The following is a 27971-nucleotide window of genomic DNA, read 5'->3' as shown; positions in this document are numbered from 1 at the left end:
AACTTGGTCATATAGAGTTTTCATTTTGGTTTGCTTTTTATTAAACCATATCAATTTATATCCTTCCTTAACTTTAAGGACTGAAAACAAATTAAACTTTTCTTTTTAAAAACCAAACATGTATTTTTTGGAAATAATAGCCTGAAATCCCACACCTATTGCCAATGCAATAATAACAACTATCATTGATAAACACCTTCTATTTGCTAAGTACTTTGAATGCATTCTCATTTTAACCTCATTGTAACCTAGAAGGAAGGCACAAGAAGGTTAAAAGACTTGCCCAAGGTTACACTGCTAAAATAAGGATGCTTACTCAGGCCTTTCTAGTTCTATTGTTCATGCACAATAGGACCAGAGAGAGGTCAGCGTTGGAGAGTCGCCTAGGCCCAGAGTCCTGGAATAATGCTAGCAGAAAAGGTCTGTCCTCTATGTCATTCAACCATCTGCTGGGTGAGTCAGCAGCATACGATGCATGCCTCTGACTGGGACCTTCTGAGGAATCACAAAGCATCGAAAGCCCATGACCCTACCTTTAAAGGACTTTGACTTTGACCAGCGATGCACCCCTGAAAAAAACACAAGGTGCAGAGACATTAAAACATCTAGGAGGAAATGATGACACAAGGACAACTTAGCAGAAATAAGGGGACCAGGCTGGTACGTGCCCCAAGGGGTTGCACCGCATCAGTCAATGGGTGCTCCGCAGAGAAAGCAGGCATGATGAAGGGTTTTAAACAATAGCAGGAAAGGCCGGGGAGCGCAGAGGCTCACGCCTGTAATCCCAGCACTTTGGCAGGCCGAGGCGGGCGGATCATCTGAGGTCGGGAGTTTGAGACCAGCCTGACCAAGATGGAGAAACCCCGTCTCTACTAAAAATAAAAAATTAGCCGGGTGTGGTGGCGCATGCCTGTAATCCCAGCGACTCAGGAGGGTGAGGCAGAAGAATCGCTTGAACCCGGGAGGCGGAGGTTGCAGTGAGCCAAGATGGCGCCATTGCACTCCAGCCTGGGCGACAAGAGTGAAACTCTGTCTCAAAAAAGAAAGAAAGAAAGAAAGAAAGAATAGCAGGAAAATGAAGAAATGCTTATCTCTGTTTCCTGCCATGCTGACTTATGAGACCACAGACAGGATCTTTTCCTTTTGGTTGAGTAAAACATAGGTTTCCAGGTCCCATAAGTAAACATGTAGTCCCTTGTCCAGATTTTTCTCCCAGATCTTCCTTATCCTACATCACTTCCCTGCAGTTAGAACGTGATTGAAGATGTTTCTGAATAGCGTATTTCCGAATACCTTTAGAAAAAGGAAAAGATGGCTTCCGTAATAACTACCCCATAGCATTGTTGAGGATTAAGCAATAATGAGAAAGTCTATAGGCCAGTACCTTGTATATGTTAAATGCCATATATAAATGTTCATTTGAAAAGGAAAATAAAAATTAGTAACATCTGTTGAGTGCTTTCTATGTTCTAAGCCCAGTTGATTTGGCCTATCAGTTACACATTAATCTTCATAATAATCCTAGGAGAAACCAACTATTATTCTCTCCACTTTATAGATAACGAAGCTGAGCTCAAAGAAGTTAAGTAACTTGTTGGGCACCCCCCAGAAGTGGCAGGGCAGTCCTAGGATTTAAATCTGCCTAACTCTACACTTTCTATGCTCAATAGAAGAAAAATTCTGGTGCCTCTGCCCCACCCCCAGCTGGGCATTTGCTTTAGGTTGTGTTCTAGTGACGCTGAAATGTGTTCATGCTCCCCAGGGAATTACACTCATGACCTGGACTTCATCAGCCACATAGGTATTGCTTAGACAGGTCCAGAAGCCAGGTGGTTCTCCTCCCTTGGCCCAGCCTCTCTGTAAGGAAGTCAGACTCTGTGCTCAGAGGGAGGGAGAGCTGGCTGCCATAACCTTCGTCACAGTGGTGACAGAACTAATCTAAAAACTTGGCAGCATCAAAACTTCAGCCATCCGCGCTTCTTAGAGGACACCTCAAGGCTTACCTCTGTGTTTCTTACAGTCATGTTTCGCCTCTATGATTCAGATGAGAACGGTCTCCTGGACCAAGCGGTAAGTTCTCACTCTAAATATCCCTCATGGACCTGAGAAAGGCTGGGGGAGCAGGGAGCAAGCAGAGGAAGAATCTGAAAATGTTCAGTTCCGTCTTTGTAGTAATAGCAATGTCTCGATGCAGGCTGAGGAAATCCGACTAGGACCTCTCCACCCGCTATTTCCAAAGGGCCGGCCTTGCAGAGCGTGAATGCCAACTTACCTTTTCACTCTAGAAGCCTGGGATCATCAAATCTCAGGATGGAGGGATGCTTTAGCATGTCACCTAGTTTAACTTCCCATTCAGTTCACAAGCACCTCCTGCAATTTCCTGCAGGAGTCCTGAGGCCAAGAGGAGAGGGCAGGGGAGGCAACAAGACCAAGGGAAAAGGGCACGAGGAAGGAGGCTGCTGGTTACTGTTGATGTGCAAGGAAGGAGGCTGCTGGTTACTGCTGATTTGAGAGGAAGGAGGCTGCTGGTCACTGCTGATGTGTGAGGAAGGAGGCTGCTGGTCACTGCTGATGTGCTTTGACGTCACCCTTGGCTGCTTCTCCTACTCCAGGGCACTAGCCTAGGAGTCTGGTTCTGTCTGCTCTAAGTACATGTTCCCATCCCATTGCACCTGAGAAAGCCTGAGACTCACCCTCACCCCTTCAGGAACAGGCAAGGATTGATCAAGGCTCGTGGAGTAAAAGGAAGAATGGAAAGAGAAGAAGGCAAACAGAGTCAGACAGGACCTGTTGTCCTGACTGTCAATGTCAGAGATAGGGCTCATTAACAGGAAGGCCCTGAGGTTGAGATGCATGGGGCTGAGTCAGACCAGAGGAAGGAAGGAAGGGAAGAAGTCCACTAGACAAACTGAATCATCCCAATTCCCTCTGAACCCCAGGGCGCCTCTATGGGATCCCTCCAGCCACATTGCAATGCTGCGGGTTGGGTCATTTGAGGAAACATCCAGAGAATCACAGATTCTCAAGCATTTGGTCAACACATATTTACTGAGTATCTGCGTTATGTCAGGCACTCTTCTAAGCACTGAGGGTATGGCAGTGTAGCCAACTGACAAAGTTCCATGCCCTCATGAAGCTTTCATTCTAGTCCAAGCACAGACACTAAGCAGCATAGTAAAAACATGTGTCAGGTAGGGATGGGTGCTAAGAAGAAAAATAAAGGAAAGGAAATGTTGGAAGAAGTTGAAGCTTTAGCGAGGGTCGACAAGGAAGGCCTCTCTAGGAGGGGGCATCTGAACAGAGGCATGAAGAAGGTGAGGGAGTAATTCTAGGGGAAGAGCCTTCCAGGAGAAAGAACAGTGAGTGCGAGGGTCCTGAGGGTCCCTAGGATGTTAGAAGATTCACTCCGGGCCAGTGTGAATGGAGCAGAATGAGTAAACAGATGAGATCACAGTGAGGAAGTAATAGGGGATGAGATCAGAGAAGTCATGGGAGGGGGGTAGGAGAGTGGGGAGTTTGCAAATCTTATTAAACGTTATAGGTGATTAATAGTGTTTATCTTTGGCCAGGCGAGTGACTCTTGCCTGTAATCCCAGCACTTTGGGAGGCGGGCAGATCACGAGGTCAGGAGTTCGAGCCCAGCCTGGCCAATATGGTGAAACCCCGTTTCTACTAAAAATACAAAAATTAGCCGGGCATGTTGGCACACACCTGTAGTCCCAGCTACTCAGGAGGCTGAGGCAGGAGAATTGCTTGAACCCTGGAGGTGGAGGTTGCAGTGAGCCAAGATCGCGCCACTTACTCCAGCCTGGGCGACAGAGGGAGACTCCGTCTCAAAAAAATTTTAAAAAAAGTGTATCTTTTACTCCAGAGAAATGGAGAAGCATTGACGATCTTGAGCAGAGGAGTGATGTGATTGACTTATGTTTTAACAGAATCACTATACTCTGGGTGCAGTAGTTCAAGCCTATAATCCCAGTACTTTGGGAAGCTGAGGTGGGCGGATCACCAGAGGTCAGGAGTTTGAGACCAGCCTAGCCAACATGGCAAAACCCCGTCTCTACTAAAAATACAAAAGAAATTATCCGGGTGTGGTGGCGGGCGCCTGTAGTCCCAGCTACTCGGGAGGCTGAGATGGGAGAATCACTTGAACCCAGGAGGTGGAGGTTGCCATGAGCCGAGATGGCGCCACTGCACTCCAGCCTGGGTGACAGAGGGAATGCAAGCAGGGATACTGGTTAGGAGGCCGTTGAAATAATCAAGGCATGAAATGGTGTAGACTTGTACAGGGTAGAATCATTGCAGGTAGTAAGAAGTTGTTAAATTCCAGATACGTTTTAAAGGTAATATTGGAAGACTGAAGCAAATCTCAAACGAGTTATCTGATTCAACCTTTCACCTGGAATCCCTGGCATATGGACTCCTACTTTAAGACAGCCATTCCACTGCTGGGGGTGACTGCTGGAGAGGGCTTCCTTCTCGAACACAGGCACTCCTCTTTGTGGTGGGGAATCGTTTTCAACTCAAAACCTGCTTCTGCTCCCCTTCTCCCCCAATCCAACAGGGAGGCCAAAATAAGCCAGTCCTCAACTCCTTCCTTCCCTGCATCCCTCTGCTTCCTTCTGTCCCCCATACCTGGCCAGGACAAATGGAATACCTATCCCATACAATAGGCCTTCGAGTATTTGAAGGTGCTATCACATCTCCCCTAAAATCTTCTCCAAGCTAAAATTTCTCTATTCCTACACTGGTTCTCATAAGGCAGGCTTAAATATCCACTTTGGACAAGCTCTGGTTTGTAAATGCCATTCCTGAAATGTGGCACAGAACAGAATCCGTCCCCTTTGACTCTTTAAGTATCCAAATGTGGCCTGACCAGGAAGACCTCAGGGGAACTTTTTCTTTTTTAAATCTGCCAACTCTGCTTCTATTTTCATAGCCCAAGACTGAGTCCAATTCTTGGTTCCTGAAATACGTTTTCTCTTTAAATCTTGGACCCAACCAGAGATTCACAAGCTCTTTTCTTTTGGAACTTCTGCCAAAACCTTTCCCCACCTTTGTGCCCACTTTCTTACCCTCATCTACTGGCCTATCCTGTAGTTTTGCAATGGATTGTTTTTTAACTTAAATAAAATACAATTTTTTAAAATCCCTGCTGGGTTTTAGCTTGCTATTTGGACCCGGCATTCTACCTGGCAGAGGTAACACTTTTGAACCTTGCTTCAGTCTACCAACATGTCCTCCCAAAGCAATCTTACTGTGAACATCTTAGCTGGTGCCTAAATGGTGCTAACTTTGACACCAAATGCCTCTTCAGTCTGGTGTGTTTCAGCGGGGCTCTCAGAACACTGACTCATTGGCAGCCAACAATTCTGTGAGGTTTTAGATGGAGCCTGGCCTCAGTACCAAAAGGCTCAGTCATCAAGTAAACATATTCCTCATTGAGTTTCCTGTTCACGGACTCCTGGGGGCTGGGCTAAGGGCTGGACCATGGTAAAAAGGAAACAGAGGAGATAACAAAAGGAATCAAGATCATGGTACCTGAGCTAAGACACACACAGTAACCCTCCATGCAAGAGAAACTGGCCTTGAGCTGAGAGATGGATCCCAAGTTGCTACAGCTGTGGGGATGAGTGATAAGAAGTGACAGGAGAAACCTGCCTTGGTTTGTAAGTATTTGTGGAAGCTATAATCACAAAGAGGGATAAAAATAGGAGTGCTTTCTATGCTTTCCAAGTTAAAGCACAGAATAAGGGAAGGAAGGTGGGTCCAGGAGGAAGTCAGTGTTTATGAGCTTTTTGCATACCTCCAGCTTACGCATGCTCTGTGCTTCCCGTGAGCTTTGTGGTCGAGACAGAAATAAACTGAGCTCCTCACAAAATGGCAGTTACTGCACCAGCTTCTTCTCTTGCCCTGCCCTGTCCCTCTTCCCACTGGGCTTAATTTTGAATTCAGCTCTTAATGACACATCTCTGGTTGTCTCCTTTTGATATTTTCTCCCTTTGCTATTTTCTAGGAGATGGATTGCATTGTCAACCAAATGCTGCATATTGCCCAGTACCTGGAGTGGGATCCCACAGAGCTGAGGCCTGTGAGTTTCTATTAAGGATGGGGTGGCTTTGGAGTGAGCTTCTAAGAAGGGAGGGGGACACACTCAAGACATGAATGAGTGTTAACCCTGCAGGTGCTCCCAGACTCATCTTCTTATAGGCAGCTTCTTTGGAGTCCTGCACTTTACCTCCTACCTCTCTGATAGGAAAAATGTAGGCAGCAGGAAAACATGCAGACATAACTGAAATAACCATGCTAATCTTTTCACCAGAACTAAAATGTTATAGCAGAAATTCATCAGTCAAAGAATTTAGAGAGAACTATAGAGATTTCTATTAGAAAGAATTGTAGAGATCTTCCTCAATCACCAGATAATATGAATTATAAGAATAATTACATTTGGGGGCTCCTCTGTGTCAGGTATTTTGTTATTCACTTTACATTCATTTTCTCTAATCCCTGCTACAGTGCCACAAACACAACAATATTATTTCCATTTTTACAGATAAGCAAACCAGAGCCCACAGAGTCAGGGCGACTGGCCCGAGGCCCAAGGGCAGAGCCAGACCTGGAAGCCTGGCCTCCTCACTCCCAGTCTGCTCTATTCACACTTAACAGGAGGGGAAAGGGGTAAAACACAAACCAGATAATGCAAGATGAACAAGACAGCAGAGGCAGAAGGCAGGTAGACATGTCGATGATGAAAATGGACAATGATTGCTCTTTGGATTCCACAGATATTGAAGGAGATGCTGCAAGGGATGGACTACGACCGGGACGGCTTTGTGTCTCTACAGGAATGGGTCCACGGAGGGATGACCACCATCCCATTGCTGGTCCTCCTGGGGATGGATGACTCTGTAAGTCAACAAGCTGGAGTTAAGAGATCTCTTGCCATTCAGGAACATTGGGCTTCATGTTAATATCAACATATCACTTTGGCTTCTGCTCCAGACTGCCCAACAGATGTGCCATGACCAGCCCCAAAGTCCTCTCTGTTTACATTATTTTGTATCCATTAGTGCCTGAAGTATATTCATTTGACAGACATTTACTACATTATTGCTACTTTAAAAATACTGTTCTGCATGCTGTGAGGGAATACAGACACATTATCTGCCTGCAAGAACCTTATACTCAACCAGGCAAAGGGCCACAAACTTCAAAGAAGAATTCTGTCTTTTCAACAAATTAGGTTTAAAAATGCTAAGAGAATTGGGGAAGGAAGGGTGAGAGGAAAGAACGAAGGGAGAGAGGAAAAAATACGGATCTGTTGTGGGGGTGGCTTCCATTAGTGGTATCTTATTTAATAATCAAAACAACCAGATAAGGTAAATATTTTTATCCCAATTTATACAGATGGAAAACTGAGGTTCTGACCCTAAGGAGCAAAAGGAGGAGTGAGGATTTGTCTCTGACACCAAAGATGTTGCACTTTGTAATATCCCACACATGAGAGTTAGGCCAGTGGGAAGAAACCTTGGAAGGTGTTGACTTGTCCCTGAAGAATGCATGAGATTTTGATGTCCCATTCTTGAGAATAAAGAGCAGGTGGCCTTAAAGACCTAGAGAGAGTTTATGGCTTGGAGAACAGCTTGATTAAAAACACAAATGAAAGAAAGTTCTGGGTGTGTTAGGCAAATCTCCCATTTGATCAGAGTAGGGCATATGTGTAAAGGCTTAATGTGAAACTGATTGTTATATATACCTTCATCTGACCCAGTTACTGTATTCTCTACCTATTTACCAAGTGAACTCACTTCCATACATGAGGTAGGGAAGACTAAAACTAGTAGAAGCACAAATGGTGACATTAAGCATTTACTAGTCACATCAGTTGTGTGACAACACTACTTTGAGATTACAGATCTCAAAGATTACACCTCTTTGAGACTATTCCATAGAGAGGAACAGGGCAGCAAGTGCAGCTGGGTGAGCCTCTAGCTGACCAAGTTGCCTATAATATCTTCATTTCATAGCTCTGCAATTCAGGACTAAAGCTGAGCCCCCATTTCTGAAACTCAAGAACTATGAATCTTGCAATCATTTCATAGCATGTCCAGTGCTTTCCAAGCTCTAAGGAGAAATCAAGGAACCAGGATCTACATGACCCCCTTCTTATTCCTTAGAACCCTAGAAAGTCAAGCTGGAAAAGATCTTTGTGGTCCCTGGTTGATCCCCTTTGTTTTACAAACTGAGACCCAGAGAAATGAAGGAACTTGCCCAAGGACATCCACCGAACTAGCACCAGAGATCATCCCCCTTACTCACTCACATCACGCCTCTCACCCAATGATCCCTTGCCAAGAAGCTTTATGTACAAGAACCCATGTGATCCAGGAACTGGAAGGGCTCAGATAAGTTAGATATGCTTTCTGCTGACTTTACTCACTTAAGATTATACTCAAGACAAAATGGAAGTTCTGTTCCAAAACACCATTTTTTTTCTCATTTAGGGAATAAAGATGGGACATTTTAGTTACAGGGAATCAATTACCATTTTCTGTTCTACTTTGGACTTGCTGAGGTTCAAAATACCACCAACTCTTTGCATGGAAAAGACCCGCTGTCTTGTGGCAGGAGGAAGGAGAGCCCATCTACTTCCTCAGCATTCTCCCAAGTGTCTCCCCTAAATGCCAGATCAGCCTTGTAGAAAACTCTCATTTATATCAGGAAAGTGGCCAATGCAAGTTTAGTTTTATTAATCAAGAGTTTTATGCACTTATTTTTAAATATGTACTTTAAAAGTTTTTAACACTTACTATTTGGGGTTTTGGAGAAAGCCCCCATCAATGTCTTAAAAGTCCATTGCTTCTTGGGCTTTTTCAAAACCCACATACAACCACTGAAAAGTCTGGGGAATCACTGAATGAGATATTTGCAAAACAGACTCTCTCCCAGGAAAATCGTAGCAGCAGCATAAAACCTGGTGAGCACGAGGAAGGCTACGCCCACGTTCTGCAGCCACCATCATGTGGAAAGGAAAGAGCCACATGATGGTGCTATAACCCAAGCAGAAACGTTACTTTATCCCAAGTCACGGTCCATGCACTTCTTATATCCATAAAAATAGTAGCTGAGAAAGGGGGATGAGCTAACTGACTTAGCTACTAGAGGTGTTTTCAGATACATTGACAATCCTTTGGGCTCCACGAAGAAGTCTGCTGAAGAGTGCTATCATTTTCCTTCTACCCATACAGGAAAACCCTGGCTTGTGAGGTGGAGGAGCAGGATGGAAAGAGCATGGGCTCTGGCCAGCAAAAGACCCAAGTCTGACTACTCATTCAGTCCCTCATTATCTGTGTGGGCTTGGGCTAGTTACAGAACTTCTCCAAATCTCTGTTTCTCATTTCTAGAATGGGAACAAATCTACCTCCTTCCACGTCAACAAACACTTTTTAGTTTATTTTGTGTCTTCCAGCATCTGGAATGGAATAAGAATTTAATGGAAGTTTGAATTTACAATATGTCAGGCATTGAACTAGAAGCTTTACTTACATGATGTCATTTAATTCTTACAAAAAGCCCTTGAGGTAGATGTTGGTCAAACGAATAAATGAATGAATCAGTCTTTTGATGAATCATTTTCAGTTTGTGAATGCATTTACTAAAGTGGAGACCATTAGATAAGAGGGTTTTAATTCTATAAAACTCATGTCCTGGAAGAAGCAGGGTTTGAGGTAATGAGAAGAAAATAGCTTCTCTGGCCCAGAGGAGGAAGCCAGCATTTGGAAAAGAATGTGAGCTCCTCTGGAGATCATAACAGAAGCCTGGGCACAGGCTGAGGTCTGGTTGCAGTGACCAGCCCAAATGCATACGCACCCCAGAGGTAAGAATTACATTTGAGTCCCGCACATTGGACACTACGTCCATGACCATCGATCCTCATCACCTTACCGTAGCTTTTACTGATCATGAAACCAGCCCAAGAGTGTTACTCTTGTAATGGAGCCTATGAGAAAGGTTCAGGGATAGCACATGCAGGAGGGACATTCCTCAAGCTGTGCTGTGTTCCCCTGGGATGGGATGTGGGAGATGAGGGTGTGACTGTGTGAGGCTTGGTGTACCTAGTAGATGCAGATGATTTCACTTCCGAACAAAGTCAGGAGGTGATGGTCTAACCCTTTCTCTGTCTGTCTTTTCACTATTTTTTCTGCGTACCGAAAGTTGATAGGAGAAATACATTGTTTTTACTAAACTCTTTCATCTTGATTATCACACTAGTACATGCACACTGTAAAACATTTGGAACACACAGCAGAAAGTAGAAATCAGAGAATACAATAAATCCATATTGCTGCCAGCTATAGCCAACCTCTGTTAACAGGTTAATGAAATTACTTCCCATCAAAGATCTATTATATAAAACTGAAATCATAACATATCATCGAAATGGCATTCTGTTTTTTCGCTTAACATTGTATCATGAGCACATTCCCATGCCATTAGATAGTCTTATAAATATCTTTTTGATTGCCACCTAACATTACATCAGACGGATATACTATCGTTAGCCTTTTGGTAATTATGAGACCTTTAGGATATTTCCAGCTTTTCATTATTTTAAATAATGCTGGGTTAAGCATCTGGCAGGGCACAAAAAGGCTCATCAGCCTTTTAAAAATTATTTCTTTAGGATAAAGTCGAAAAGGAGATATTGGTAAGTCAAAGGTTGTAAACATTTAAAGGAGATAGATAGATAGATAGATGATAGATAATAGATAGATAGATAGATAGATAGATAGATAGATAGATCAGATTGTTGTTCAGTTTATGCTTCTGCCAGCCATGCGGGAGAGGATTTATTTTGTCCTACACACACATGCTTCCATTCAGATGTTTCTTGCTTTTAATATTTGCTAATTTTTAAAACACACACACAAAAATTTTGTTTTTATTTGTATTTAAAACAGTAAAAAATATCAATAACTCATCTTCTAAATGAGATGAAAAGGAAGAACATGCAAGAGGCAGCCCCTGGCTTCCTCCATCTCAGGGCAGCCAGCTTGGGGTCTCACCTCCTATTACCCCTGCAGGGCTCCAAGGGGGATGGGCGGCACGCCTGGACCATGAAGCACTTCAAGAAACCAACCTACTGCAACTTCTGCCATATCATGCTCATGGGCGTCCGCAAGCAAGGCCTGTGCTGCACTTGTGAGTAAATTTCCTTCAAACCTCTTCCCCCCAGGCACTATCTTGCTCTGCGCATGGTTGGTTGATCCATTGCAGAGAAAATGTTGGTATTTCTGCTTCCCAGCTTGAGGGACCACCCATATTGTCCCAACAGAAGGAATAAAGCGAGGCCTTCATGTCCTGTTTTTACCCTACCCAAGTCCAACGGACAGGTCTTGGACTATTTATTATTGCAGGCTTTTTATGAGCCACTGACCCCCTAGAAGAAATTATTAAAGTCCACAAATAATTTAAAATTTCTCATACTACTTTTAGTTGGGTTTTCTAGTCAATATTTATTCTGGGTGTGTTCAGAGGAAACTTATTTTTTAAAAATTAATAAGCATTTGGGGCCAAGTACGGTGGCTCACACCTGAAATCCCAGCACTTTGGGAGGCAGAAGCAGGTGGATTGCTTGAGGCCAGTAGTTTAAGACCGGCCCTGCCAACATGGAGAAACGTTGTCCCTACTAAAAATACTAAGGTGCTGGAAAGGATGTGGAGAAATAGGAACACTTTTACACTGTTGGTGGGACTGTAAACTAGTTCAACCATTGTGGAAGACAGTGTGGCGATTCCTCAAGGATCTAGAACTAGAAATACCATTTGACCCAGCCATCCCACTACTGGGTATATACCCAAAGGATTATAAATCATGCTGCTATAAAGACACATGCACACGTATGTTTATTGTGGCACTATTCACAACAGCAAAGACTTGGAACCAACCCAAATGTCCATCAATGATAGATTGAATTAAGAAAATGTGGCACATATATACCATAGAATACTATGCAGCCATAAAAAAGGATGAGTTCACGTCCTTTGTAGGGACATGGATGAAGCTGGAAACCATCATTCTGAGCAAACTATTGCAAGATCATAAAACCAAACACCGCATGTTCTCACTCATAGATGGGAATTGGACAATGAGAACACTTGGACACAGAGTGGGGAACATCACACACTGGGGCCTGTCGTGGGGTGGGGGGAGCGGGGAGGGATAGCATTAGGAGATATACCTAATGTAAATGATGAGTTAATGGGTGCAGCACACCAACGTGGCACATGTATACATATGTAACAAACCTGCACATTGTGCACATGTACCCTAGAACTTAATGTATAATAAAAAATAAAAATAAAAAAATAAAAAATAAAAATACTAAAAATAATTAGCTGGGCATGGTGGCGTGCGCCTGTAATCCCAGCTACTCAGGAGGCTGAGGTGGGAGGATCACTCGAGCCCAGCAGGCAGAGGTTGCGGTGAGCTGAGATTGCACCACTGCACTCCAGCTTGGATGACAGAGCGAAACCCTGTCTCAAAAACAAAAAACAAACAAACAAAAAAGCATTTTACATTCTGTAAATGCAATAGGAATTAAAACTCTACAGTTGTTTCACTTTTTAATTCCTTTAGTAAAGTCAGAGTGGAAAGGTGGAAAAAACTACAAGTGGTAGAGGAAAAAGCAGACAGGAAGACTGGAAAGGGAGACAGGAAAAAGAGATGGGGGAAAAGAGTGATAAGGAGTAGGAAAGAAGGGGACACAGGGAGCAGGAGGAGAAGGCAGAGGGGCTGCGGCAAGAAGGCATGGCAGGCACCAGAATATGTGGGTGCACAGAGCCCTGCCGCCCGCCCCGTGATGTGGACAGCAACACTCAGCCTGAACCCACCAGACACCGGGGAGCTGCTGCGGCAGGGAGGCCCGCTGGCTGTGCTCCAGGTTGAAGTGCTTTATCCAACATGCACGTGTGAATTAGGCAGCAAGTGACCTCAGCCATAGAAGTCGCCTTGGCAGAGCTGGGCCCACTGTCCACAAAGACCAAGCATCAACGGGCTAAAGAAGGGGTCCGCCAGGCCTGGCACGGTGATTCACGCCTGTAATCCCAGCACTTTGGGAGGCCAAGACGGGTGGATCACGAGGTCAGGAGATCAAGATCATCTTGGCCAACATGGTGAAACCCCGTCCCTACTAAAAATACAAAAATTAGCTGGGCATGGTGGCGCATGCTTGTAATCCCAGCTACTCAGGAGGCTGAGGCAGGAAAATCACTTGAACCAGGGAGTCGGAGGTTGCAGTGAGCCGAGATTGCGTCACTGCACTCCAGCCTGGTGAGAGGGTGAGATTCTATCTCAAAAAAAAAAGGGGTACAACAGTCTCCCCAGCGCCAGTTCAAACCCAGCTCTTACCCACATTTTATAGATCAATCTCATTCCCATTAAGTTCTAGGCCCGTGGGCCTCTGCTGTTCACATGATGGTAGTAAAAACAACAGCAATAATGAGTGGAATAGCTACTCTGACCCAGACACATGATGCTTTACACAAACTATCTCATGTACTACTGCAACAATCCCTGCAAAGAGAAAGAGAAAGAGAGGCCATTTTCTTCCCTTTTTACAGAAAACCCTGAATTTCAGAGAGGTAAAACAATTTACCCAAGGTCATGTGGATTGTCACGGGGGCCTGCCTAGCCTTCAAAAGCCCTGGCCTTGGCCAGGTGCGGTGGCTTACGCCAGCACTTAGGGAGGCTGAGGCGGGTGGATCACCTGAGGTCAGGAGTTCGAGACCAGCCTGGCTAACATGGTGAAACCCCATTTCTACTAAAAATACAAAAAATTAGCGGGGCGTGGTGGTGCATGCCTGTAACGCCTGTAATCCCAGCTACTCGGGAGGCTGAGGCAGGAGAATCGCTTGAACCCGGGAGGCGGAGGTTGCAGTGAGCCGAGATCACACCATTGCACTCCAGCTTGGGCAACAAGAGCGAAACACCATGTCAAAACAAAAAAAGCCCTGGCCTTTCTATTCATTTTCCAATGTCCCGGGCATGCAATACAGTGGCGCTGGCATAGCCAGGAGGATGATGCCGCACACTCCCCTTCAGCAAAAAGCGCCTTTCTGGGGATGTGTTCCTGCTGTGTTCATTGCCTGCAGAGGAAGGCAGTGAAGCCGGTGGAGGTGCAGCCGCAGCAAATAAACAGGGTCTCTGTCCTCCAAGAACAATTAGAGACTGTTTTGAATTTCCGTTAGGCAAGACCAGCCCCATGTGTCCCCTGCCCCTCACCAGCCACCCAAAGGGAGGTACAGACCTTGGCTAGGGTGGGAGGGCAGCTGGGCCTCTCTTACGTGGCTATTCACAAGCACCTGCCTTGACTTTTTTTCTTTTCAGACTGTAAATACACTGTCCACGAACGCTGTGTGTCCAAAAACATTCCTGGTTGTGTCAAAACGTACTCAAAAGCCAAAAGGAGTGGTGAGGTTGGTGACATCTACTGCCTTGTTCTACTGCATGCCTCATCCAGGAAACATGTCCATCAACATGGATTCCTGGGCAGGAAGGGGCACTGGGAGCTTCATCCAGTCCCTTCTCTGCCTTGAGGACCACCTGTAAACCATCCCGTTCATCCATCCATCCATTCAGCACCTTCCTGGTACCCGCTATGTGCCAGGCTCCATGCTAGGGGGTACACAGGTTGTAAGAGATGCTCCCCAGCCTGCTCAAGAACTATGCTGTCTAGGAGAGACGGGCATGTAAGCAAAGAACAGAATAGTGAGATGTGTGCAACAATAACACAGCTGTGTGGAAGGTACAGTGGAAGCACAGGGCAAGTTGCACAGAGGAGCTGGCATTGCAGTTGCGTCTTGAACACAAATTGGGAGGACTTCATGAGGCATCAAGGAGGCAGAGGAAGCCTCTCCAGGCAGAGGAAGCCTCATGTGTAAAGGCATGAGACATGGCTTATTCCAGGATTCATACTTAGTTTGGCATAGCTGGGGCAGAGGATGCTTAAAGGGAAGTGGCAGGAGATGCACTCAGAAAGTGGTGAGATCTGGCCTGAAGCAGGTCTTATGAGGCCAGCTGAGTGAGAAAGGTGTTTTCTGTGCAGCCGGGGGCCACTGAAGAGCTTCAAGCACATAAAGATGTGATCGAGTTTGTGAATTAGGTTAATAGCTCTGAGTGTGATGTGGGAGAGAAATCAGGGGAGGGAAACTCTTCCAATACTTGAAGCAAAAGGCAGTACTGTGCTGAGGGCCCGACTGGGGTGGGATCCACACTCACTGCTCTAGGATGGTCCTGTGCTGAGGGTCCCCCAGGCCATGCTGGTTATTGGGTATTTTGACTGTCACACTGGCTAAAGGAGAGAAAATGAAGGGAGAGCTTGAGAGGTAATTTGGAAGTACCACCACTAGGACCAGGACATGGTGATGGGGATGCGGAGGATGAGAGAAGGGAAAAGGTAGGGAATGGCTCCCAGGTTTCTAACTCGGCCATTGGGTGATGCCATTCTCCAAGTCTGGAAATAGACTTACCTTAAAATTAGCAGGGGAAGGGCACTTTGCCTTCCTGAAAAGGGAAGATTACACGGAGGAGTGTGAGTCAGGAGACAGTTAGCCGTGAGAGTGGTACCCAGCCCTCCTGCAGAAGGACTCCTGGTAGAGAAAGGCATCTCCTAGAATTTGTGTGCATGCCCCATGGACACTGCATGGTCTCTCATCCACGCCTTCTGCACCACCCCATGCACACCCTGCTCCATGTCCATGCCTTTCACCGGGACACATGGTGTACCTGCTGGACGCAGGCCCTAAGCCTGCACTCTGGCCACCTGTCACACAGAGAACAGAGTGAGGCCAATGAGGGGCCGGCAGGGCACACTCACAAACTTCTCAGCCTGCAGGAGCAACCCAGTCTTTCACCATCTCCTCAGATCCCAAAGAGAATGGGTAAGGCGATGTGGTGTTGGGGAAACAGCCCTGGACTTGGGGTCAGAAAACCTGGCTAGGAAACCCTACTTGGCCGCTTACCAGCCTTGGAACCTAGGGCCAGTCACTTAACCTCTCTGAAACTTTCATTTTTTCCTCTGCAAAATGGAAATAATAATCTCAGAGCAAATTCAATTGTGGCCATGTAGATGATAGATTAATTAGCAAACCGAGTTCTTTACACCCTCAGAAGTGCAAGGCACAAGGTGATAAGGTACCAACCAAACGTGACACATCTTCCGGAGCAATAATTTTGCCAAAAACATTCTTAGGGGAGGCCTTAAGCAACTTAATTGTTAAGTAATTTAAAACACTTATTCTTGGACCAAGTGCAGTCACTCACACCTGTAATCCCAGAACTTTAGGAGGCTGACAAGGGCCAATAGCTTGAGCCCAGGAGTTTGAGACCAGCCGGGGCAACATGGTGAGATCCTGTCTTTACAAAAAGAAAATACAAAAATTAGCCTGGTGTGGTGGCATGTGCCTGTAGTCCCAGCTACTTGGGTGGCTGGGCTGGGAGGATTGCTTGAACCTGGAGGATCGAGGCTGCAGTGAGTTGTGACCATGCCACTGCACTCCAGCCTGGGCGACAGAGTGAGACTGTCTCAAAAAACACATTTATTCTTATTTAATACAAACCTGGACAGAATCACGCAGATATTTCCTGGGTTTTTAATACCGTGCTTGTGGTTAGGCACTTCAGGGTATGTCCCCCACCTTCTCCCAGAGTCCATATCCACTTCCTTCTGTTATTTGTGGCACCGTGGTGAAAATTTTCGAGTGAGAATTTTGGTGAGAATTCCAGGGGGAGAGAACTGAGGGTTCAGCCTCCCAGACAGTGGGACTACTAGCCAGCTGCTCTTGCTTTAGCCGCACTGACACACACATACAAAAACAATCCCACTATTCCCACCTGTTTCCAAGTGCCTAGCCTGCCCTGGTGGTCTTTCCTGGTCACGGAGCAGATACAACCAGCTCCCCAGGAAACAGGTGTGAAAAGCACCCATGGACCCTCACTAACTTCTTTGGACTTTTCTCTAACTTCCTTCTAGAGTGCTTTTTAGTCTCGGCTTCACGTTATAATCACCCAGAGTGCTGTAAAACATATTAATCATGTGCCCCACCCTCAAAGACTCTCATTTATTTGGTCTGGAGTGTCGGCTGGGCATCAGGACGTCTAAAAGCTCCCCCAGGTGCTTCTAATGGGCAGCTACAGCTGAGGAAGGAGAAGGGCGTTACCCAATTGTGGGTACTGCCAAAGGGCCAGGACTGTACCAGGGAGGCCCTTCCAAACGTGCTATCTCATTGCATTGCCCCAGTAACCCCAGAGGTGGGACTTCTTATACCAATTCCCACAGGTCAGGGACCTGAGACTCAGAGAGGTCTAAGAACTGGCCAAAGGCCACCACTTCCAAGGGACTCCAGCCAGTTTTGTCTGTGGCCTACCCAAGCCCTCCAGAGTTCCTCTGCACCACGCTGCCTTCCAGAAGAGGGCGCATACAAATACATCACTCTGCAAGGCGTTCTGCAAGACAAACAGATGGACTGCCAGACAAGATGCTGCTCAGAGGCCTGCCTGCCAGGGCGATTGAGCTGTTCAAAATGTGGCAAAGCGAGCTTTTAATCTACTTTGATTCGCATAATGGCGGTTAGGCAGGGAGGAACCACATCGTGCCATTAGGCAAGCCACCCAACATCCAATAAGCATCCTCTAAATAGGAAACAGTCCCTCTGGCTCCCCCGCGTCCCCTCCCAGATCCTTCTCCTCCAGCCCAGGGCCCCGGGGACATGGTTCTGCCGTTTTCCCTGGCATCGTTCGCTTCCCTCCCGCAGGTGATGCAGCACGCATGGGTGGAAGGGAACTCCTCCGTCAAGTGTGACCGGTGCCACAAAAGTATCAAGTGCTACCAGAGTGTCACCGCGCGGCACTGCGTGTGGTGCCGGATGACGGTGGGTTGGCGCCCAGGGCAGCCCTGCTTCTTTTCAACGTTTTTTTGCCCAAGCTGCAGCCCAGGAGCAGTGAACATCCGGCCAGAGGGCATGAGCAAAGCCAGGGGAGCGAGGCTAGGAGGACCCCACAGCGCCTATTCAATGCCCTCAGCCTAACGATGCTCCAGTGAATTACCAAGCTGCCCAGAGAGAGGGCACCCCCGAACCAGGGGAGTGAGGACTGCTGAAGAAGAAGCTGGCCAGTCCACTGTCTGTGTGGCCTGGCAGCTGGGATCAGCAGGCCCGACTATGAACTTCTTTTACCTGGCTATCACCTAGGGCCGGGGACACTGACAGAGTGGGAGAAAAATTGGACAACAGGAGCATCATAGGAGGGGGTGCCTGCCCTGAAGGCACATTCCTTAGAGCAGCCCCACTGCCTGGGCCAAAGGTTTGGACCTGCTGCCACCAGCCACAGCACATGCTAGAGTCCACAGCCCCACTAGACACCCAGAATGCCACTGGCAGCCACTGAGCTGGCCAACCTGACTGTCAAAACTCACTGCCAGCTCTTGTCCTTCTCCCCAGGTATCAGCCTCAAAATGTAGGTTTCTCCAAACCAGACTGCAGAACTCTCAAAATACAAAGGTTGAATCACAAGGTTTACTCTCAGCCATCCATGAGTTTGTTCATCAAGATCTCCCTCCTCCCAGAGTCTCAGGGCCTGGAGAGCACATATCTAAGGGGGCTCTGGAATCAACATGGGGTGCCACACTGAAGGGTCACAGGCCAGCTCATGACCGTGTCGCTTCAGTAGCCATGAGCGGCTCTTGGCCTCTTTGCTCAGCCCACGGCAGACTTTGCACCCTTAACCACACACACACACGTGCACACACACACGTGCGCACACACACACATGGCAATACTGTCAAAGCCAGCAGTGCATCAGGATTTGGGGGAGCACTAGACAGCTCACCTCTCCCCCAAACCTCTCCACCTTCATGTTTGATGTTTCTTTGCTCACTTTCACTCACTCTCTTTTTCATTTCTCCCCCCAGTTTCACCGCAAATGTGAATTATCAACGTTGTGTGATGGTGGGGAACTCAGAGACCACATCTTACTGCCCACCTCTATATGCCCCATCACCCGGGTAAGTGCTCCTGCCCTGGCGAGGGCTGTAGCTTCTCCGGGTTCTGGTTTCAGATGTAGGCAGCTTTCAGACATTCACATCCTTCCCAGGGCTTCCCTGACAACTCTTTGGGTTTGTGTTTTCTTTTCTTTCTTTTTTTACTGTTATTTTAGGTTAGAGAGTACATGGGAGGGTTTGTTACATAGGCAGACACGTCTTGCGGGAGTTTGTTGTGCAGATTATTTTATCACCTGGGTTTTTAGCCCAGTGCCCAGTTGTTAATCTTTTCTGCTCCTCTCTGTTGGGTTTGTGCTTTCAGTATGTGCTTGAAAGAGGTCAGCGCTGCACAGATCAGATTTTGAGAGAAAACTTCTCTGACTAAACTGTTTCCAATTGCTGGCCACCCCGAGTGCCCTGAAGTGACCCAGCAAGGAAAGCACATTTGTTCTAAGCCTTTTGCAGGCAGAACACAGCACAAGGAACCTCAGTCACCACCTATGCATGGCCAGGCTCCCAACCTCCCTCATCTCTGTCAATCTCCCTGCCACATCCAAACCGTATCTCCCTCTACTTCCTGAGTTTCCACTTGGGTTTCTCAGCCTGATTTGGAAATGAAAGCAGCAAAATTAAGCTCCTTTACCCCCACCTGACACGTTGTTGCCTGTGTTGAAGACTCCTCTTTCAAACAAGCATCAAACACTTAATTTTGCCATCTTCCCATCTTTAAAATGTTGCAAGTCCCACCCATTCCTCACATCTCACTCTGTACTTGACCAGCTACTTCTTTCTCATTAAAAACCTGAGAAAAAGGCCAGCCACGGTGGCTCATGCCTGTAATCCCAGCACTTTGGGAGGCTGAGGCAGGCGGATCACCTGAGGTCAGGAGTTTTAGATCAGCCTGGCCACATGGTGAAACCCCATCTCTACTAAAAATACAAAAATTAGCCAGGCGTGGTAGTGGGCACCTGTAATCCCAGCTACTGGGGAGGCTGAGGCAGGATAATTGCTTGAACCTGGGAGGTGGAGGTTGCAGTGAGCCAAGATCACACCACTGCACTCCAGCCTGGGTGACAGAGTGAGACTCTGTCTCAAAAATAAAAATAAAAAACCCTGAAAAATACCAACACGTTGGAAAATCATTTAGCAATATTTACTGCATTGGAAATATACAAACTCCATAACTCAAAAATTCTCCTCCAGTGCATCTACCTGGAAAATACAAGCATTTATTCCACCAAAAGACATGCACAAGAATGCTCATAGCAGCTTTATTCATAACAGTTAAAAACTGGAAACAAGCTAAATGACCATTAACAGGAGAATAGATGAATAAATTGAGGCATATCGGCATCTGGCATTCATAGAATGGGAAACTACATTGCAATGGAAAAGAACAAACTATGCATAGAGTAAAAACATGGAGAATCTCAAAAACATAATGCTGAACCAAAGAAGCTAGACTCGAAAAGATATGCTCTATGAATCCATTATATGAAATTCAAAAGCCAGGCAAAACCCGTGTGGTATCAGGAGTCACAACAGGGTTACGCTTGAAGAGGTAGTAGTTACGAGGCCATCCCCATATACAAAATTCATCAAGCTGTACAATTTAGATTTGAGCATTTTACTATATGTGAGAAAACCTTAATAAAATAAACATTAGAAAAACAAACAAAACCAAGAAAAATGACAATATCATATCATTAGATAGTGCTCAGCAGAAAAGCCAAGTCTACGGCCAGGCACAGTGGCTTACACCTGTAATCCCAGCACTTTGGGAGGCTGAGGCCAGCAGATCACAAGGTCAAGGGATCGAGATCATCCTGGCCAACATGGTGAAACCCCATCTCTACTAAAAATACAAGAAAATTAGCAATTAGCTGGGCGTGGTGGCACGCACCTGTAGTCCCAGCTACTAAGGAGGCCGAGACAGGAGAATCACTTGAACCCAGGAGGCGGAGCTTGCAGTGAGCCGAGATCACACCACTGCACTCCAGCCTGGCAATAGAGCGAGACTCCGTCTCAAAAAAAAAAAAAAAGAAAGAAAGAAAGGAAGAAAAGCCAAGTCGCCAAATCTAAGAATTTTCTTCTCAGAGCTCAAGCTTCTAAATCAACCAAGTGGAATTCTGCCACTTTCAGTGCTCCCCACTATGTCCCTTGCCTCAAAGGTAAAGTCAGCCCGTGATGTCATCACTGGAGGCCTGAAGAATCCTAGAAAAAGTCATAGGGGTACATTTCTTTATTTAGGTCAGAAGCCCTATGTTGAAAACCTCGTCTCCATACTACACTAGCTTTCTGATCTCTTTCTTTATATCAGCCGTTTGTTTTTCATCTGATCTCTTTCTTTGTGTTAGGCTTCTTTTTCCAAAAGATGCTTCTTTCCTTTCTTGTCACAGGACAGGCCAGGTGAGAAGTCTGATGGCTGCGTGTCCGCCAAGGGCGAACTTGTCATGCAGGTACCTCATGAGCTCTAAATCCGATTGCACCTTCTAAGTTGTTCCAGGGCTGTGGCGGGCAAGACGGGGTTTGGGTTCTATAGAAAAGCATCTCAGCATTTGCCTTCTCATCTGACTAATTATACCCCACAGGAGGGCATTTATTTGTGGCCTCTGGTGTTACCTTTGACAGCCACGCTGTCAGCAAGTGGTGAGAGGAAAGGTTGACTGATCCCATTGCTGGTCTTATTGGGCTTTATTACTATTTTAGGAAAAAGTTACATAAAACTTTAATATGCAGATGTCCTAAATAATAACAAAGATGTGGCCTAAAAATAGACAATGGGTTTTTCAAGATTGCCAAGCTGTCTCCAGAACATGATCTGCCAAAATGAAGCTAACCAGATCTAAAAGTTCTTCTTAATCCTTAAATGTATACTTAAGAACTCATTTTTTTTACTTGGGTTCAGCAATGAACATTTTTTGTGTCTTCCACAGAGTTCCAAGGAATGCAGGGAAGGCAGCCTGGTGAGGAACAAAGAGTACTAGAAAAGGAAATAGAAAACCGGGGCCTCCTGCTCTGCCTCTGAGCCTTAAGTTTCCTCTGCTCAAAGGAGACACAGTAATCCCTGCCCTGCCCACCTCCCAGAGGTGCTGTAAGATTAAATGAGAATATACAGATTCGTGTGTTGTGAAAAGTAAAAGGCCGGGCGCAGTGGCTCACGCCTGTCATCGCAGCAGTTTGGGATGCTGAGGCGGGCAAATCGCCTAAGGTCAGAAGTTCAAGACCAGACTGGCCAACATGGTGAAACCCCATCTCTACTAAAAACACAAAAATTAGCCAGGCATGGTGGGAGGTGCCTGTAATCCCAGCTACTCGGGAGGCTGAGGCAGGAGAATCGCTTGAACCTGGGAGGTGGAGGTTGCAGTGAGCCGAGATTCTGCCACTTCACTCCAGCCTGGGCAACAGAGGGAGATTATGTCTCAAAAGAAAAAAAAGAAAAAGAAAAAGAAAAGTGAAACATAAGGCCAAATGAGGGGAGAATCTTAATATGTGAGAAAGCTCTAGACACCTAGAAGGGCAGAAAGGTGGGAAACACACACAGGCGCACGCACATCCACACCCGATACATGTATGCCAGTTGTTTAGGGCAGGTAGCCATCGGGTTGTCTTGCATCTGTTCTGATGGGGCAGAGCCCACACTGTAGGGCTGGCTGTTAAATACGTTGAATATCATCTCCAGAGGTGAGGGTTAATTCCTCAGCCTCCAAGATGCTTCTGGGCATCACATAGTCACCCTGGGCAGGTGAGACAAATTTTTTAGATCATCGGAAATGCTACTATCCTTTTCAAACAACATGGCACTGTGTTTGCTGGACTTTTAGCTTGAGATCTGGAAAAGCAGGCATTAGATACTGAATATGGAGCAGAGCTGTGCGTCCACATTGGTGTATCCTTCCACTGAACCCACAAGTATTTGCTGAGCACCCACTCTTGTGTCTGGTGCTATAGGGTCCTTGGTAGTAGGGTTACACACACCCCACTCTGCTCCCAATGCATTTTAAATCCAGTTGATGTTTTGAGTCATTTATCTAAGAAAGTAAAAAAAAAAAAAAATACAAATGAACAACAAAAGAAACTCCAGAAGATAGTACATGGTGCGTTTGTTTGCTTGCTTGCTTTCTTGCTTGCTTGCTTGCTTGTTTTTTGAGATGGGGTTTCGCTCTTGTCTCCCAGGCTGGAGTGCAATGGTGCGATCTCAGCTCACTGCAACCTTTGCCTCCCGGGTTCAAGCGATTCTCCTGCCTCAGCCTCCCAAGTAGCTGGGATTACAGGCATGCGCCACTACACCCGGCTAATTTTTGTATTTTTAGTAGAGATGGGGTTTCACCATATTGGCCAGGCTGGTCTCGAACTCCTGACCTCAGGTGATCCGCCTGCCTCAGCCTCCCAAAGTGCTAGGATTACAGGCATGAGCCACCATGCCCAGCCAATAGTACATGTTTTAAGTGCAATCATTTTAGTTGCAATGATGAAGGGAAACTTCATAGAGATGTCTCTTGAATTGAGCCCTGAGGATAAGAAGGTTTTTGTTGGTGGTGGTGGTGGTGTTTTTTGTTTGTTTGTTTGTTTGTTTGTTTTTCTTTTCCGAGACGGAGTCTTGCTCTGTCGCCCAGGCTGGAGTGCGGTGGCGAGATCTCAGCTCACTGCAACCTCCACCTCCCTCAAGCGATTCTCCTGCCTCAGCCTCCCGAGTAGCTGGGATTACACGCACCTCCCACCACGCCCGGCTAATTTTTGTATTTTTAGTAGAGACGGGGTTTCATCATGTTGTCCAGGCTGGTCTCGAACTTCTGACCTTGTGATGCTCCTGCCCCAGCCTCCCAAAGTGTTGGGATTACAGGCGTGAGTGATCATGCCCAGCCAAAAATTTTTTTAGGAGTCTGCAAAGAAGGAAGTGGGCATTTCGGGGCATGGAATGGGAGAAGAAACAAGCACGAGCAGACCCATGGGTGGGAATGCAAGAGACACACTCTAGACTTACTAGAGGAGCAAGAGCAGGACTTGGCTGCACCTGCAGCTGAGGGTTAGCAGGAATTAGGAGAAAACAGTAGAATAGGGCTAGACTGAAAAGGCCTTTGATGCCAGGTTAGGAAATTTACATTTTATCCACAAAATCCAAATCCTCCTTTAATAATGAGATGTCTTTACAAGTTTTTGGGCAAGAGTGGTATGGCTGACCTGGTGTCCTGGGAAGGAACTGTGTGGGGATGGTGTGCAGGACTTACCTAGGGTGGGAAAGGCGCAAGCAGCATGGGGCTGTGGCAGCTACCAGAGGTAAAGGGACATTTCAGGGAAAGACTTGGCAGGACAAGACCTTCCTTGGATGGATGGATGAATAACAGAAACAGGGAACCAAGAGAAAGGCCGAGTTTCATAGGGAGAGAAGATGGGTCATGTATGAGGCATGTTGATCTTGTACTGATGGTGAGACATCCAGTCGACAGTACTACCCACTGGCCAGTGAGAAATGTGGGACCAGGGTTCAGGAGGAAACTGGGGCCGGAAATGAGCATTTGGAAGGCGCCAGGGTGGAAGCGGGTGGTTCACTCCATGAGTGCTATTTCACTTACGCGTATGATCAGACGGCCGTGCTTTCTAAGATCATATTCAGCTGTGTCTCCCACAAAATTTCATCTTGTGCTGTAGGTACAAGACCACGTCATCGTTGAATGATTTGAAGCTACAGCATCATTGTCCCATCGCTGATCCTGACCTCAAACCCTCATTTCCGTTAACACTACTTAAAGGCCATTCAAACTGGAGACACTTAGCTACTTAGCCCCTCCGAAAATTCAGCCAGTGGAAAAACACCTGACTGCCTGCCCTCCTGCTTCTCATCTGCCTCTCCGAAGCTGTCTTGGCTTCAACTCTCATCTCACCCCCCTAGTGGATGAAGCAGAGCTAATTTCTTTTTCTTTTACCTTTCAAGTATAAGATCATCCCCACCCCGGGTACCCACCCCCTGCTGGTCTTGGTGAACCCCAAGAGTGGAGGGAGACAAGGAGAAAGGTACGTTCTCTTCTGTTTCAAAGTGGAGCAACTAGGGCAACATGACTCAGGCCCTTCCTCCCCTTGGCAGGAACACAGCAGGCTGTGGAGACAGGCAGACTCAAATCCCAGCACTGCCACCTGCCACTTTATGACCTGGCCCAAGTGACTTAATGTCCCCGGGCCTCGGTTTCTCCCTCTGTAAAATGGAGATAATTATCATTCCTCCTCTCACAGGTGAGAATAGACACGGTGCTTAGCCCACAGCCTGCCACGTGAGCCATTATTAAGACCACTAGAGTTAGGCCATGCTCTGAGATGCCTGTGCCTTTCTAGCCTCTCAGATCTCTTGATTTAAGAGATGATGGGCGGCCCGTTGATTAGGACCTGCTGGGCTACCGTCACCCGTGAGAAGCCAGTGCATCCACCTCATCAGTTTGCTGAAATGCCCAGTTCAGTGGAGGCTAGAAATTGCTACACAGCACGGGAGGACAGGGAGAATGGTTAAAGCAGCTCTGCCTCCCAATTCCGGGATCATTAACAGATGGCACCGCGATCTGGAATCCAGGTTAAAAAGTAATAATTAGTAGAGTTAAAGCAAGAACTATGAGGACCCCCACCCCTGTCCAAGGGGCAGGACACCCCTCCTGAACTGACCTGACAATTCCAAGCTGGAGCCAGGAAAGCAGGCCTGGGTGCAGTCACAGCCTCTCAGTGCCCTCCCTCCCCCACAGCCCAACGCCACCTCCTGCGTTTCCTCCTGATCCCAGGACTGCAGGGGGCCTCTCCCTGGGGAGGAGGGGGGTCCTGTGATGCTTTTGTACAGTCTGCAGAGGGCAGAATCACACTGCCTAGACCATACAGAACATTTGGGAGAAGGTCTCTGTGGAGGATAAAGCTTTAGAATGAAAGTTCTGTTCTCTGGGTTTCTCTGCCCTGTCCTCTTGGTAAGGGGCGATGCTTCTGGGCTTAGGAGCTGGAGTCTAGGTTGGTAGTTCAGCCTTGAACCGGGAGTGATAACACGGGTGATGCCAGGTGGAACCTGGACGCCAGGGTCAGCAGGCAGTGCCCTCCCCTCCGGGGTTTAAATGAACCCTCATCCCTGCCGCCAGTGGGCTCCAGAGGTGTTTGCCCTAATGTGACTTCTCACGATGACATATTCCTTCTCTGTCTCTCTCTCTCCCTCCTTTTCTTTTTTTTTCCATAGAATTCTTCGGAAATTCCACTATCTGCTCAACCCCAAACAAGTTTTCAACCTGGACAATGGGGGGCCTACTCCAGGGTATGGAGATCACAATCTTTACCTCTTATTTCTCCCCCTCCCTTTTAAACTCCAATGAAGATGCCTCTTTTGTCACCTTTTTTTTTTTCTTTCATCTCTCAACTTGTTCCTTCCTGCCATTTTACTCCCTTTCTCTGCTTTTTCTCACGTCTTACTCTGACTCCTGGAGATACTCAGGATGCCCAGGAAGGCTAACTCTGTTTGAGAAGTGGCCTCCTGTAGCTTGTCCTAGAAAAAGTTGTTTATTTTATAAGAGGGGAAAAACTGCACACACCTTTCATTTGATTGACAGGAGGAACAGGCTGGTAAATTATTTTAACTTATTTGCAAGGCTCTGTTAGCTGGTGTCTTCATACTGAATCATCAGAGAAGAGAAAGTTTTCTTATCATTGTCAGTCAGCAGTTTGGAAATCTAGACAGTGACTCAGAGTTCTGCCTTGGTGTTCCGCTGTGGGGTCATTTTAGGATCAAGACAATTACTTGTTCAATGGAATCACTTTTGTTTTCTAAATCATTCGATTTTGAGGTTGTTTTGCTCCTCCTGCCACTTACTCATTGGCTATTCTCTGCTCGTTAGCATGGGGTTGTAAAGAGGCCTGGTGGGAGGCGTGGTCCCTGTGTCTGCGGCTAATGGTGAGCTGCAGGTCTCTGTGATGCGGCCCCTCCAGCACCTGGGCTAGAAGGCCAGGAAAGCCTGGGCTTCCTCCCAGTCCGGGCCGGTGCTCGAGAGCCCTCTACTGGCCGGCCCCGGGCCCGGGGCTGTCTGCATACTCTGGGCTGGGCTTGCCCAGCACGCAGCCATTTGCCCAACCTCCAAACCAGGATTTCTACTCCGGGTTCAGCTGGACCCCTCCGAGAGGTTGGAGTAAGGACTCTGAAAAGAGAATTTGACCCTGTCTTTGGTTGGCTGACACCAAAGCTATTATTTATGGCAGCGGTAGTACAAGGCCCAGTTAAAAAGAGAAAGAAACATAAGTGCGGATTCAGTACACCTGCCATGATTTACCTGTAAAAGTAATTTCAGAACAGAACCCACCTCTGTACACCACTGCAGTTGTCATCACAGTCACCATGATTGCCATCACTGCTGAACAGTACAGCCTTGTGACGGAGCAGCCCCCCACAGACACCTTTACCAGCCCACTGTCAAAACTGGCAGACAGTCCTCCAGCTTAACCTCGTGTATTCTAAATTGTTTTCATCTGAGACGACGAGCCAGGTGGCTACTTCCCGGGCTGATACGCCCTGAGGGTCTCTCATGCGCATGTCACTCTCTAATCAGACAAGCTGCCTAGCTGGAGGGAGCGTCTGTTCAGAATTCACTTCCTGTCGGAGAGCAGAGTTCTGCAAGAGAAGGAATGTTAATTTGCCTACACATGCATCCGTGATTCTGAAAGCTCCAGGGCTCTTCTCAGACCACCAGGCTGGGCAGATTGGAAATATTGACCTTAGGCTTCCCAAGTTCCACCCCCAAGGTGTCCGCAGGGCACATTCATTCTAAAGCAGAGGTTCTTAACTTTTTTGTGCCAGGAACCCCCTTGGCAGTCTGGTGAAGCATAGAAACCCCCTCTTGGATTATTTCTTAATGCATAAATTTAATAATAAAAGGTGACCAGGGAAACCATATTAAAAAACAGTTATTAAAACAGTAAAACAAAT

General features: G+C 46.8%; 1 protein-coding gene across 10 annotated transcripts in view; it reads left to right on the top strand.

Annotated features, from left to right (window-relative positions):
- Positions 1 to 27971, top strand: part of DGKG (diacylglycerol kinase gamma) — a 227593-nt gene that overhangs the window by 75071 nt on the left and 124551 nt on the right. For 5 of the 10 annotated variants that reach the window (XR_001713836.3, XM_009446979.5, XM_001152821.6 and 2 more), the window contains 10 exons: positions 2021 to 2070; positions 6017 to 6091; positions 6789 to 6911; positions 11088 to 11205; positions 14392 to 14480; positions 17817 to 17933; positions 18971 to 19063; positions 21439 to 21498; positions 24972 to 25051; positions 26238 to 26312. Coding sequence is in view for 9 of the 10 variants with exons in the window: in XM_009446979.5 (XP_009445254.2) it covers positions 2021 to 2070; positions 6017 to 6091; positions 6789 to 6911; positions 11088 to 11205; positions 14392 to 14480; positions 17817 to 17933; positions 18971 to 19063; positions 21439 to 21498; positions 24972 to 25051; positions 26238 to 26312 (880 nt within the window). In the remaining variant the exon portion in view is untranslated. The remainder of the gene's footprint in view (positions 1 to 2020; positions 2071 to 6016; positions 6092 to 6788; positions 6912 to 11087; positions 11206 to 14391; positions 14481 to 17816; positions 17934 to 18970; positions 19064 to 21438; positions 21499 to 24971; positions 25052 to 26237; positions 26313 to 27971) is intronic. The other 5 variants (XM_063807413.1, XM_016942469.3, XM_063807411.1 and 2 more) reach the window with 5 other exon arrangements.

The sequence above is a fragment of the Pan troglodytes genome, chromosome 2 (assembly GCF_028858775.2).
Source record: "Pan troglodytes isolate AG18354 chromosome 2, NHGRI_mPanTro3-v2.0_pri, whole genome shotgun sequence".
Classification (NCBI taxonomy): domain Eukaryota; kingdom Metazoa; phylum Chordata; class Mammalia; order Primates; family Hominidae; genus Pan; species Pan troglodytes.
This window is presented reverse-complemented; position numbering and strand designations above follow the sequence as displayed.